The sequence below is a fragment of the Symphalangus syndactylus genome, chromosome 14, assembly GCF_028878055.3.
Source record: "Symphalangus syndactylus isolate Jambi chromosome 14, NHGRI_mSymSyn1-v2.1_pri, whole genome shotgun sequence".
NCBI lineage: Eukaryota > Metazoa > Chordata > Mammalia > Primates > Hylobatidae > Symphalangus > Symphalangus syndactylus.
The window spans coordinates 92,439,625-92,453,854 of NC_072436.2; the positions used below are offsets into that span (position 1 = coordinate 92,439,625).

The 14,230-nt window shown below is 38.7% G+C and overlaps 1 protein-coding gene across 10 annotated transcripts in view; it reads right to left on the bottom strand.

The window, feature by feature from the left end:
* Positions 1-14,230, bottom strand: part of PPP1R21 (protein phosphatase 1 regulatory subunit 21) — a 76,622-nt gene that overhangs the window by 30,128 nt on the left and 32,264 nt on the right. For all 10 annotated transcript variants that reach the window (XM_063616874.1, XM_063616873.1, XM_055240941.2 and 7 more), the window contains exons 12-13: positions 11,084-11,220; positions 5,870-5,962 (exon numbers count right to left, since the gene is read on the bottom strand). In XM_063616874.1, the coding sequence (XP_063472944.1) occupies positions 5,870-5,962; positions 11,084-11,220 (230 nt within the window). The remainder of the gene's footprint in view (positions 1-5,869; positions 5,963-11,083; positions 11,221-14,230) is intronic.

The window sequence follows — 14,230 nt, forward strand, 5'->3', positions numbered from 1 at the left end:
ACTGGACTGTAGCTAGTTTTCTAGGCACACCCTAACTAGCAATGAGAAATATCTGCACGGCCAAATACAGATTGGATACTCCAGTGCCTGACTTCCTGTGCAACCGTCTCTAGTCCAAGAATAGTACAATAAAGGCCTGTGGTTAGGAAAGCATAGAAGAGGTATACATATATACACATATGTATTAATTATATTATATATAATTGTATATATTAATATATTATATAAAACTATATATAATACAATTATATATAGTATATGCGATTGTATGTTAGTTTATATATAATTATATATATTTATATATGTCAATCACAAAACATGAAAATTTTTATAGCAATTCTGTACACAGAATATCATTAATTTAGAATCAAGAAATTTTGTTGATTATTTTAGACTATAGATAATTAATGGAGGAAATAAGACTATTTGGAAAGAAATAGTATTTGAGATTTAACCTGAAGTGATCATGATATTTTAACTCAAAATTACTATGGTCCATGAATGAGATTATTTTCACTAACATTTTAAAACTAGGGAATTTAAAAATTATTAATATATTCCTATATTTATATAAACTTGTATAAATGCACCTTTAATTTAGGATAGTTTTAGACTTATAGAAAAGTTATGGAGTTTCATTACACCCTTTAGCCAATTTTTCCTACTGTTAACATATTACATTACTATGGTACAGTTGTCAAAGAAAAGGAACCAACCAATTGGCACATTACTATTACTTCAATATATTTTTGAAAAGAAATTATTATCCTCAATATAGTCATAAGATGTCCAAGTGTATAAAAATTCAATTAGGATGCTGAATGCTTTTTGTTATTTTTTTACATTTTATTTTAGAGGCAGGGAGTTTATGTGCAGGTTTGTTATGTGGGCATATTGTGTAATACTGGGGTTTGGGCTTCTACTGAGCCCATCACCCAAATGGTGAACATAGTAGTGGGATTGTTAATACCCAGTAGTGGGATTGCTGGGTCGAATGGTAATTCTATTTTTAGAACTCTAAAAATGAGAGAAATCTCCATACTGCTTTCCATAAGGGTTGAACTAATTTACATTCCCACCAACAGTCTATAAGTACTGAATGCTTTTTGTATACTGAACTTGCTCATCCCTAATAGACATTTTCTTTCTACACATCACAGACAGTTTTACTCAATATTTTACTGGAAGTATACAATGTTATAATAATACAATTTGGTTGGTAAGCAATCTTGCTTGATGGTAATTGAGGTACTTATGAAAAAAAGTACAATACTAAGAACAATGCTATTGTGGCTTGATTATAGTCATTCTCGCAATCAAAATGTTTACTCTTGGTAGGATGCAGTGGCTCACGCCTGTAATCCAGCACTTTGGGAGGCCGACGTGGGCAGATCACTGGAGGCCAGGAGTTCAAGACCAGCCTGGCCAACATGGCGAAACCCCGTGTCTACTAAAAATACAAAAATTGCTGGGTGTAGTGGCATGTGCCTGTAATCCCAGCTACTTGGGTGCTAGAGGCATGAGAATTGCTTAAACCCAGGAGTGGGAGGTTGCAGTGAGCCAAGATCATGCCACTGCAGTCTAGCCTGGGCAACAGAGCAAGAATCAGTCCAAAAAAAAAAAAAAAAAAAAAGTCTATTCTTTATTTAGTCCAAACATTTTAATTATTTAGAGTGTTTCTTGACATTAAATTTTAACTCCAAAATGTACAAAAGAATCATGTGACTTAGACCATAGATTTATTTTTCCTTTTATGTTTCCTATGAGTCTACCAACTTTAGACCTCCGAGACTAAAGATCAAACAATTCTCACTTAGAATATGTTCCTTGAAAGGACTGTATTTGCAACGCGACCACCAAATGCTGAAGGAGCCAAGAAATCAAAGGAGGAAGCAGGCAAATCCAGTTTATTGGTATAGGATGATTTATTAGGAGGAACTTACAGACACAAGCATGGTCTTGGGTGACTGCAAAACAGATCTCTGCATGGCAAACCCCCAAATGCAGGGTTTGTATCTTGGGGAAAAAGTATGCGTGCTCTGGAAGGAATGTGTGGGTGGCTACAGGAGTCACAGCCTATGATTTTTGTTATAGCGTCAAAGTTTGTTTTGAAAGAATCTTACAGTGAATAGGTATTCCTATATAAAGAGTAATACATTAGGCTGGGCACAGTAGTTCATGCCTGTAATCCCGGCACTTTGGGAGACCGAAGCAGAAGGATCACTTGAGTCCAGGAGTTTGAGACCAGCCTGGGAAACATAGAAGGACCCCACCCCTATAAAAAAGAAATTTAAAAAATAAAAAATAAGAAAGAGTAATACATTAAATTGACATTTTGGAGGCATTCCCAGACTCAGGGTTAGTCAGAAGTTACATGGTGGATTAGCATTTAAAATAAAGACACTCTTGGCCAGGCACGGTACCTCACGCTTGTAATCCCAGCACTCTGGGTTGGAACAATGTGTACTCTGTTCTGTTTCTCATTGTGCATTACAAGGAAGAGGGTAGAGAAGGGTAAAATACTATGTGCACTACTTTGCTAAATGAGTTTATAAAGCAGTACAAGTCAGTTAATGTGATGCCTCTAGCTTTATGCTTTGGGCTGTTTGCTTTGGCTATTCAGGCCCCTTTTATGGTTTCCTATGAATTTTAGGATTTTGACATTGGGTGACAGAGCGAGACCTGTCTCAAAAAAAAAAAGAGAAAAAAAAAGTATCTTTATTTTATAGAAAATGTAGCACATATACACCATGGAACACTATGCAGCCATAAAAAAGAACAAGATCATGTTCTTTGCAGGTACATGGATGGAACCAGAAGCCATTATCTTCAGCAAACTAACGCAGAAACAGAAAATCAAATACTGCATGTTCTCACTTGTCAATGGAAGCTGAATGATGAGAACACATGGACACATGCCAGGAAACAAGACACACTGGAACCTGATGGAGGGTGGGGGATGGGAGGAGGGATAGCATCAGGAAGAATGGCAAATGGATGCTGGGCTTACTATCTAGTTGATGGGATGATCTGTGCAGCTAATCACTATGGCACACATTTAACTATGTAACAAACCTGCACATCCTGCACATTTACCCCTGAACTTAAGATAAAAGTTGGGGGAAAAAAACGTCATCTGATGATGTGTATACATACTAAACTTTGGGAAACATTGGTCTATATATTTTCATAATTACAACTACAGACTATAGTCACTTTAGAATAAAGTCGACATCATAAAAAAAAATAACAGTGTCTTTATTTTAAATGCTAATCTGCCATGTAACTTCTGGCTGACCCCGAATCTGGGAATTCCTCCAAAATGTCTAGTTGATATATTACTCTTTATATAAAAACATGTATTCACAATAAGTTTCCTTCAAAATAACCCGTGATACTGTTATAAAAAATCATAGGCTGTGATGCTATACCCACTTACACATTCCTTCCACAGCACATGTACTCTTCCCTCAAGATACAAGCCCTGGGCCTGGGAGGTTGCAGTACAAAGACCTTCCTGTCTTATGACTGCCCCAAGACCATTCTTCTGTCTGTAAGCTACCCCAATAAATCACCCTATACCAACAAAGTGGATTTGTCTGCCTCTTTCTTTGGTTTCTCAGCTCCTTTAACATTTGGAGGTAACTTTACATATACTCCTCTTTTACAAAACAAAATGCCACTTGTTAAATAATTGAGTCACTCCTGTTTTAATTCTATGTAGGATACATATTTTTTAAAATCCCTCTGTTTACACTGAGACCAACCTATCCACCAATAGATTAAGAATCCTTTATCCAAAAAGCTTAGGACCAGCAGTGTTTTGGACTTCAGATTTCTTCAGATTTTGGAATATTTGCATATACATAAGAAGGTATCTTGGGGACAGGATCCAAGTCTAAACACGAAATTCATTTATGTTTCATACATACCTCATATTTATACCCTGAAGGTAATTTTGTACGATACTTTTAATAATTTTGTGCATGAAACTAAGTTTTGACTGCAACTTTATCATGTCACGTGAGGGTAAGTGTGGAATTTTCCACTTATGGTGTCATGATGGCACTTGAAAAGCGTAAGATTTTGAAGCATTTTGGATTTCAGATTACCATATTAAGAATGCTCAACCTGTATTAGCATAGGAAAATTTATTATTTTTTTTATTTTATTGTTTCATTTTGTAGAGACAGGGTCTCCCTATGTTGCCCGGGCTAGTCTCAAATTCTTGGGCTCAAGTGATCTTCCCACTTGGCCTCCCAAAATGCTGGGATTATAAGCGTCAGCTATTGCACCCAGCCAGCAGAGGAAAAATTTTAAAACAAAACTAAAAAACTTGTAGCCACAGAGGTACTTGTGGTTTCAACCTGGTTCTACGTTAAGTAAAGTTCTGGAAGAGAGGACTACAACTAAGTCTTAGCTCCTCAAACCAAAAGCCACACAGGAAAAAAGCACCATCTCTTGGATTTTTCTATAGACCAAACTAAATTCTGCAGGACTGGAGTTGAATATTGTTAACTTCCACCCATACTGCCTATCCAAGTTGCGATTTCTGAAACCAAGGCTAATTCTGTAGTACAGTGACTTTCAAAGTTCCTTATAATTGGTGCCAGGCCCAGTGCCTCACGCCTGTAGTCCCAGCACTTTGGGAGGCCAAGGCAGGTGGGTCACCTGATGTCAGGAGTTCAAGACCAGCCTGGCCAACATGGTGAAACCCCATCTCTACTAAAAATACAAAAATTAGCCAGGCATGGTGGTGTGCACCTGTAATCCCAGCTACTCGGGAGGCTGAGGCAGAAGAATCACTTGAACCCAGGAGGCAAAGGCTGCAGTGAGAGAAGATCGCACCACTGCACTCCAGCCTGGGCAATAAAGCAAAACTCAATCTCAAAAAAATTATAAAGTTCCTTATAATTGAATACAAGCCACAGAAAGGCCCATACTCTAGACTGAATGGTAAACTGGTGCTTGGTAATACTGCTGAGACTAAGAATGAATCCCAGTGCCTTAGATTAGGTCCCCCAATATATCCCTCTTATCCATGTTATGAAATGCAGCTTTAGGTTTTTAAAAATTATTCTCTGCGCAATTAGTAATTGGTCACTGATTGTTAACTAAAAACAATGAATCATCCAGGCACCTGGACTATTTCCAATAGTCCTTAATAGATTGTTCCTGCCCCTCTCCTCCTTTCCCTGCTTTCCCTACCCCAACAGTCTCTAAAAGGAAAAGAAAGGGAAAAAAACCTAGAAGCAATTGCAAAGTTGTAGATTAGTCAGGACTCAGAATCACACGCTAGGAAGCATATGAAATGCTTTAAAAGGTTCCCCTCAGCCTTTCAGCAGACTACATTTTTAGGAGCACAGAAGCAATTGAAAACTGACCAAAATGCAAAACCAGACTTTCATTTCTTAAGGCTATGCCAAACAAGACAGGGCTTTAAAAGGTATTTAAAACATTAAAATGCACAGGATGGTGGAAAGTTACTGTATTCCTTCTGGGGACTTGAAGCCTTGGTTTCCTCAATTCCTTTGTGCTTGGGCTCTAAGAAGCGCAACATATTTTGCAAAAGGCCTCTGAATAGCATGTCTGGTTTTGTACAATTCACACACCTACCTAAAGTCAGTGTAATGTATTTCTGGCTAAAGTACTGCACACAAGAATTTCTCTTCAGCCCTTTGTTTACCTCCAGAAATAAAGCAGATGGGAAAAGCAGAAGGCAGTGAGTTGTGCACTCAACATAAGCCAAATGCTACTAAGCCTTTATCTGGGGTCTATTACCCTTGGCAGTGTTTGTTTAAATCTTATTCAGGCAGATCGAAGAAAGTGGGGCAAAGGTTTTAAGCTTACGTTCTTTTTCAAGGCCTACCTTTCATAACGTCATGAAATCCATGCAGAGCAGCACCAACATTTGTTAACACAGAACTGTAGTTTGTCCGAAGGAGTCCATCTGGCTCTGTACCTAGGAAATCAAAATCACAAATCTAAGCATTTTCCTGAAAAATGGACTGCCCACTGTATCCCTCTACTTTTGGGAAGATAGAGAATGAAGATTGCTTGTAATGTGCTAGAAATAATGGCTCTTAAAATCTTGGCAGATACATTCAGACATAATGGTGATACACATAAGCACATCTAAATGATTTGCATCTCCTATGTCCACAAATATTTTTTAATGGTTGAGAAACAAAATTCAGTTGTTAAGCAGGATTAAGTCTGTCATGATTCTTTGTAAAACGAAAGTCTTTGTGAATTTTAACCTTGTTATATAACACATTTTTCATTCCCTACACATTATTTGCTGAACATCGCTAAAACACCCTTACCCAAATATCACAGAGTTCTGCTTCTGCCACGTCAGCATGAGGAGCTCTGTGGACCTGCTTGCCCTCTGCAAAACTGGTAAAATTTGCAAAAAGGACAATCACTTAAAGTCTCTGGAAATGGTTCTAAGGGCAACACAGCACATGATTTACTCAAGAAAATCTGTAACAACTCAGTAATAACAGTGAGAGTCTATGGTATTTAAACCAAGAATCACTACCTCCCTCCCACAGCTCAGGGAGACAGAAACTCCATTCCCAATAGGTATAGCCAAGAACACAGGACTTCCACTCTCCCAACTCCTAAAGAGGTCTGGATTTCTTCTCTTGCTCCCAGCTACCTGTTACTGAAGCTGAATTCTGAGCAAGTGTGGACAGAGGCGGGGAACGTTCCCCTTCTTTCACCCAGCCGCTACTCCTAAGACGGAGGCTCTACCTTGGGCATGGTGCTGCCAAGAAAAGTGGGGCCCTGATCACCCTTGCCTCAGCTCATCAACAGGAGTTCCGCCCTGAAAGAGGCAGACCAAGGGGACCGGGGACTGCTGCCTACCGCCTCCACTAAGTGCTCAGTTTCTAACAAGGGGGTGTCACTTAGAGAAAAGTATGACCACTGTCCCTAGCCCACAGAGATTTAGCCCAGGAGATAAGCAAGCCTTAAAACAAGAGCTCTGAATCTCTTCTTAAGGAACTGACTTAATTTGTAATACAGTGTGGAGAAGTTCAAGCCTAAGGGTGTACTCTAAAAAATTATGGCTGTGGTGAAAGCAATGAAGAAGAAATTGGTAGATTAGCGATATAAGTTAAACTGTGGGCTGCCTGGTTTACCAGAGAGAACAGGAAACAGAAAGAGCTAAGAAGAGCCCTCCTGGGGTCAGAATGAAGCCCAAACACTGATCTCAAAAAACTCTACCTGCTAGGTGTACACTAGGTCTATAACTATACCTGTAAAAGAGCCCAAACTGAATTGATTCTCTGAATAGACAACTGATGCCCCACGGCATTTGAAAATGAGAGCAATCAATCAGCAATCAGCGGAGCTTAAACCTGGGTGTGATCAGGGAAAGAGACAGTGAAGGAGAGCCCTGCCACCATCGTCATCCCAGGGTGACTGTGTGCATGCCCAAGGCTGAATCCTTGAGAAGCAACATCATGGCACAAAACTTACATGCTAAAAACTAGAAGATGTGTTTAAAGAAAGTAAAGAGCTACATAAATGGAAAAACATACTACGTTCATGAATCAGATGACTAAGCTTAGATGGCAATACTCCCTGTATTAATTTCCTAGTGCTGCTGTAATGAAGTACCACAGACAAGGTGGCTTAAAACAACAGAAATTTATTTTCTCACAGTTCTAGAGGCCAGAAGTCCAAAATCAAGGTGTTGGCAGGGTCACACTCTCCCCAAAGGCCCTAAGGGAGAATTCTTTCTTGCCTCTTCCAGCTTCTGTTGGCCCTAGGTGTTACTTGCCTGTGGCAGCATAACTCCAATCCCTGCATCTGTCTTCAAATGGCCTTCCCCCTTGTGTCTCTGTCTCCAAATTCTTTGTGTCTCTGTCTCGAAATCTCTCTCTCCTTATAAGGATCACATTCATTGGATTTAGGACTCTCTTTAATCCAGTATGACCTCATCTTAATTTGATGACATCTGCAGAGATTCTATTTCCACAGGAGATCACACATACGGGTACTGACAGTTAGAACTTCAGATATTATTTTGGGGGACACAATTCAACTCACAACCCTCTCCACAATGATCTACAAGTTCAATGCAATCCCTATCAGAATCCCAACTGACTTCTTTGTAGACATCAACACAAGCTGATTCTAAAATTCATATGGGATTGCAAGGGACCTCAAATAACCAAAACAATGTTAAAAAAAAAAAAAAAAAAGTAGGAGGGCTCACGCTTCCTGATCTCAAAATTTGGTATAAAGCAACAATCATCAAGATATGATGGTACTGGTGTAGGACAGATCAATGAAATAGACCTGAGAATCCAGAAATAAATCCATATATCTACAGTCAACTGATTCTCCACAAGGGTACTCAGACTATTCAATAAGGAAAAAATAGGCTTTTCAGTAAATGGTGCAGGGACAACTGCACAGGCACAGGCACCATATAAAAAAATTAAAATGAGGTTGGGCGTGGTGGCTCATGCCTATAATCCCAGCATTTTGGGAGGCCGAGGCGGGCAGATCACCTGAGGCTAGGAGCTCGAGACAAGCCTGGCCAACAAGGTGAGACCCCCATCTCTACTAAAAAATGCAAAAATTAGCTGAGTACAGTGGCGCACATCCGTAGTCCCAGCTACTCGGGAGGCTGAAGCAGGAGAATCACTTAAATCCGGGAGGCAGTTTGCAGCAAGCCGAGAGTGTGACACTGCACTCCAGCCTGGGTGATAGAGTGAGTCTCTGTCTAAAAAAAAAAAAAAAATTAACTCAAAATTAAACATAAACCTAAGTGTAAGAGTTAAAACTATAAAACTCTTAGAAGAAAACATAGGATAAGTCTTCATAACCTCAGATATGACAGCAGATTCTTAGATAAGACATCAAAAGCATCAGCAACAACAACAATAAAAAAAAATGGGGAATTGGACTTCATCAAAATTGAACATTTTTGTTCCTCAAAGGACACTACCAAGAAAGTTAAAAGACAACCTATAAAATGGAATAAAATATTGCAAATCATATATCCAATAAGGGACTTGTATGTATAATACATAAAGAACTGTTACAACTCAATAATAAACAGACAACCTAACTGAAAAATGGATTAAAGATCTCAATAAATATTTCTCCAAAGAAGATATACAAATGGCCAAAAAGTACATTAGAAGATAGACAGCATCACTCGCAATCGGGGAAATGCAAGTCAAAACCACAATGAGATACCAGTTAATACCCACTAGAATGGCTAAAATCAAAAAACCAAGTAATAACAAGCACTGAAGAGGATGTGGAGAAATTAGAACCCTCATACACTGCTGGTAGGAATGTAAAATGGTACAACACTTTGGAAAACACTCCAGCAGTTCCTCAAACAGTTAAGCAGAGTTGCCACATGACCCAGGAATTCCATTCCTAGTTATACACCCCAAAGAAATGAAAAGAGATGTCCACAAAGAAACTTGTACATGAATGTCAACAGCATCATTATTTGTAATAGCCAAAAGGTAGAAACAACCCAAATGTCCACTACATGACAAATGGGTAAGTAAAATGTGATACATCCATAAAATGTAATATTATTCTGCAATAAAAAGGAATTGAGTACTGATACATGCTACAACTTTTATGAATCTTAAAAAGCATGATGCTAAGTGAAAGAAGTCAGAAAAGACCACATACTATATTATTCCATTTAAATGAAATGGGTAGAATTGGCAAATATATAGACAGAATGTAAATTACTAGGGCTTACGGGCTAGGGAGGGGTGGAACAGGGGAATAGGAGGGCAACAACTAAAATACACAGGGTTTCTTCTTTGGGTGATAAAAATGTTCCAAGATTTACTGTAGTGACAACGCACATCCCTGTGAATATACTAAAAACCACTGAACTGTAAACTTTAATTAATACATTGTATGGTGTATAAATTATACCACAATAATGCTGTTTAAAAAAACCACAGTACCAGAAAAATTACGGCATTCTTAAAAATGTCATTTAAACTGAGGTCCATTCAGTTACCCGAAAATACTGTTTTTTTTTTTTTGAGATGGAGTTTCGCTATTGCTGCCCAGGCTGGAGCGCAATGGCACGATCTCAGCTCACTGCATCCTCTGCCTCCCAGGCTCATGCGATTCTCCTGCCTCAGCCTCCCGAGTAGCTGGGATTACAGGCACGCACCACCACGCCCAGCTAATTCTGTATTTTTAGTAGAGACGAGGTTTCTCCATGTTGGTCAAGCTGGTCTCGAACTTCCAACCTCAGGTGATCTACCCACCTCAGCCTCCCAAAGTGCTGGGATTACAGGTGTGAGCCACCACGCCCGGCCCTGAAAATACTTTTTTTGAAGTTAGGCCAAAGGGGAACAAATAGCATTTTTACTACTAAAGCTCCCCTATGCTACTCATTGGAAAGCTGCTACAAATTCTTATGATTTGTTCCTTTCCATACAAAAAAGAGGAAGGGAGGGAAGGGAATTAATATTTAATGCATGCTCAGTGCCTGATATATTACATAATTTATTTTTATTATTTATTTATTTCAGAAGCAGTGTTGCTTTGTCACCCAGGCTGGAGTGCAGTGGTGTGATCATAGCTCACTGCAGCCTTAACCTCCTTGGCTCAAGTGATCTTCCACCTCAGCCTCCAGAGTAGCTGGGACTACAAGGAAGTACTACCACATCTGGATAATTTTTAAATTTTTAGTAGAGACGGGGTCTCCCTGTGTTGCCCAGGGTGGTCTTGAATTCCTGACCTCAAGCAATCCTCCCACCTCAGCCTCCCAACGTGCTGGGATGACAGGTGTGAGTCACCCAGCCCAACCGTACATTCTTAACTTAACTCGATAATCACAACATTTAACTCCATTATATAAACAGAAAACCAGAAGTCCAGAGAGGTCAAGAGCTTTGCCCAAGGTCATAAATGTATAAGGGGCTAGAGAACTTGAATTCAAGTTTTCTTGACGCCAGATCCTATGCTCCTCTCACTCTACTTAGCTAAACCATCTCCCTTTTCCAGCTTCTTGTACTCTTGAAATACAAGAAGTCCTTGAAGTTGACCCCTGAGCAACAAACATACTTACTTGGCAAGGCAAGAAGAGCTATGTAAGTCTGCAGCTTCTCAAACACAGCTGTCATCTTTTTCATGTCCTGGGACAGCTCTAGATTCCTGGCTCTTAACGCAGATGTGCAAAGAGAGGATTCACATTCTTCTTCTAAACTAGGAATAGGCAGATTTTTAAGAAATGAGCATCCCAAACAATTTTCAATTAGCTATTAGCAGCCAACCAAGTTCTCAAATAACTATATCCAAAGAGAGATATTGCAGAAAAAGGAATTTGATCTCATTTGTATGGCTCCATTTTTTTTACATCATGATACATACACTGCTTGCTGCGAATACCAATGGAATAAAAGATGATTAAACGGAATAACAGATAAAGGCATATGTCCATTATCTTTCCATCCTGAGAGCAACACAAAACATTAGAATATTTTTAATTTTTTTCTTTCTTTTTTTGAGACAGAGTCTCGCACTATCACCAGGTTTGAGTACAGTGGCGCAATCTCAGCTCACTGTAACCTCCGCCTCCCAGGTTCAAGCCGTTCTCGTGCCTCAGCCTCCTGAGTTGCTGGGATTACAGGCACCCACCACCACGCCCGGCTAATTTTTGTACTTTCAGTAGAGACAAGGTTTCACTGTGTTGGTCACGCTGGTCTCCAATTCCTGACCTCGGGTGATCCACCCACCTCAGCTTCCCAAAGTGCTGGGATTACAGGCATGAACCACCGTGCCCGGCCATATTTCTAAATATTCTAAATGTTAAAAATCCTTAAAATATTTACAGGAAAAAATTTTCACAGACTAAATTCCTAAAGAAAATGAATTAAACAGGAACTGGTATTATTAACACTGACACTAGCGAGAGAATCTAGAAAACCTTTTCCAATACATACAGTTTTTCAAAAGCCAAACAGATTTACAATCTAGAGGCTCAAATTTAAAAGTAAATGCTTAACATTCATAAAATGCATTTTACCATTTTTAATTTTAAATAGTTACTTGGGAAAACTTAGTTACAAGCTTTTTTAAAAATGTAGTGTCTTAACTATTCATTTTAAAATGTGGAGGTAATCAAGCAAAAAAAAAAAGGTTATTAGATAAAGCCAGAAAAGGTAGCATAGGAATCATAATCATTTCCATTCTCTCTCCATTGCAACTTCTCTTCTACTTTATTTATAGCAGACAGCTTCATTCCATTCTAAGCCCATTTACTACTAAACAACAGGTCATCTTGTCAATTAAAGTGGTATTTAAACCAATGCCCCCAAAACTGCCAAAAAATATTAATAACTCATGAAGCAGGGCTGAAAGCATATGGGACACAACATTCCAAAAGTAGAAATCTTAGCTTAAGAAAGAATTCATCCAGTGTTTTAAAAAATATAATCACGGAAAAAATGAAGCAAGATAAAATTCATAACTCTTTTAAATAGTAAATACTTGTGCAATGGTTCTTAAACAGATTCTTCTTAAACATAAGCCAAATCAAAGTTACATTCAACTTTAATGTTAAACTTCTAGAGTCAATTTTCAAAAAATCTTTAGTAATACTGAACTATAACATATAACGATCTAAAATAAAACTATTAGTTCATAATGATTAGTTTAAGCCATAATTATCTGATTCCCAATATTTCCTAATATCCTATCATATGCACAAATCACAGAATTTTGTTACTGAAATACCTTGTAAGGTTAGAATTACGAAAGAAGATGTCTCTTTATATTAATTTTTTAAATAATAAAATTGTACATTTCTTAAACACTAAACTTACTACTTTAGTTTTACAAGGATGTATGATATAATTACTTATATATTTTCTTTTCTTTTTTTCTTTTTTAAGAGACAGGGACTCTATCACCCAGGCTGGAGTAACAGCTCACTGCAGCCTCAAACTCCTGGGCTCAAGTGATTCTTCCATCTCAGCCTCCTAAGTAGCTAGAACTACAGGCACAGGGTGCCACCTCCAGCTAGTTTTCTTTTTATTTTCAGTAGAGACAGGTCTCCCTATGCCACCATGCCTGGCCTATTTTCAGTATCTGTAAGTAATTAACATTTTTTTTTTTTTGAGACGGAGTCTCACTGTGTTGCCCAGGCTGGAGTGCAGTGATGTGAGCTTGGCTCACATTCTGCCTCCCAGGTTCAAGTGTTTCTCCTGCCTCAGCCTCCCAACTAGCTGGGACTACAGGCGTGCGCCACCACACCTAGCTAATTTTTTTTTTTTTTTTTAGTAGAAACAGGGTTTTGCCATGTTGGCAAGGCTGATCTGAAACTCCTGACCTCAGGTGATCCACCCTCTTTGGCCTCCCAAAGTGCTGGGACTACAGGCATGAGCCACCGCACCTGGCCAACCAACTTATTTTCTAAATTTTATTTTACTGTAAAATATTATTTCTCTCATGTTCCAGTTGTATTGTTCTTTGAATTTTTTTTTTTTTTTTTTTGAGATGCGGTCTCGCTCTGTTGCCTAGGCTGGAGTGCAATGGCACGATCTTGGCTCACTGCAACCTCTGCCTCTCGGGTTCAAGCGATTCTCCTGCCTCAGCCTCCCAAGTAGTTGGGACTACAGGGATGCACCAAAACGCCCGGCTAATTTTTGTATTTTTAGAAGAGATGGGGTTTCACCAAGTTGGCCAGGCTGGTCTCGAACTCCTGACCTCAGGTGATCCACCCACCTCAGCCTCCCAAAGTGCTGGGATTACAGGCGTGAGCCACTGCGCCCAGCCTTGATTTTTTTTAAAAAGGGCTAAATCTTATAATGGAAAGATTTAAATAAAACAGGTGTCTTGGTAGTTGTAAACCAAAAGTATCAAAACTTACAAGCAATATTATCAAATTTCCAATAATATGTATTATTTTTTCTGCCTTTCTAGAAATATTTAAAGTAGAATATCAAAGGTTACTAAATGACGTATTCTGTAAGGGCTAGAGTAGATAAGGTTTTTAGTTTATAACAAGTCACTAATAACAAAAATAAGAAAATACACCATTTCAAAGAAACCTAAAATTTATAGATCCTAACGTAGAAGGAAACTATTATGAACACCCATCTAGGTGTTAACTGCAAAGGCATAATAATGGTAACCACAGTACAGAACAACTTAAAATCCATAAGTGACAGATTATAATTCAACTTTCTTAAATTTAAGTTAATGCAGCTCAACC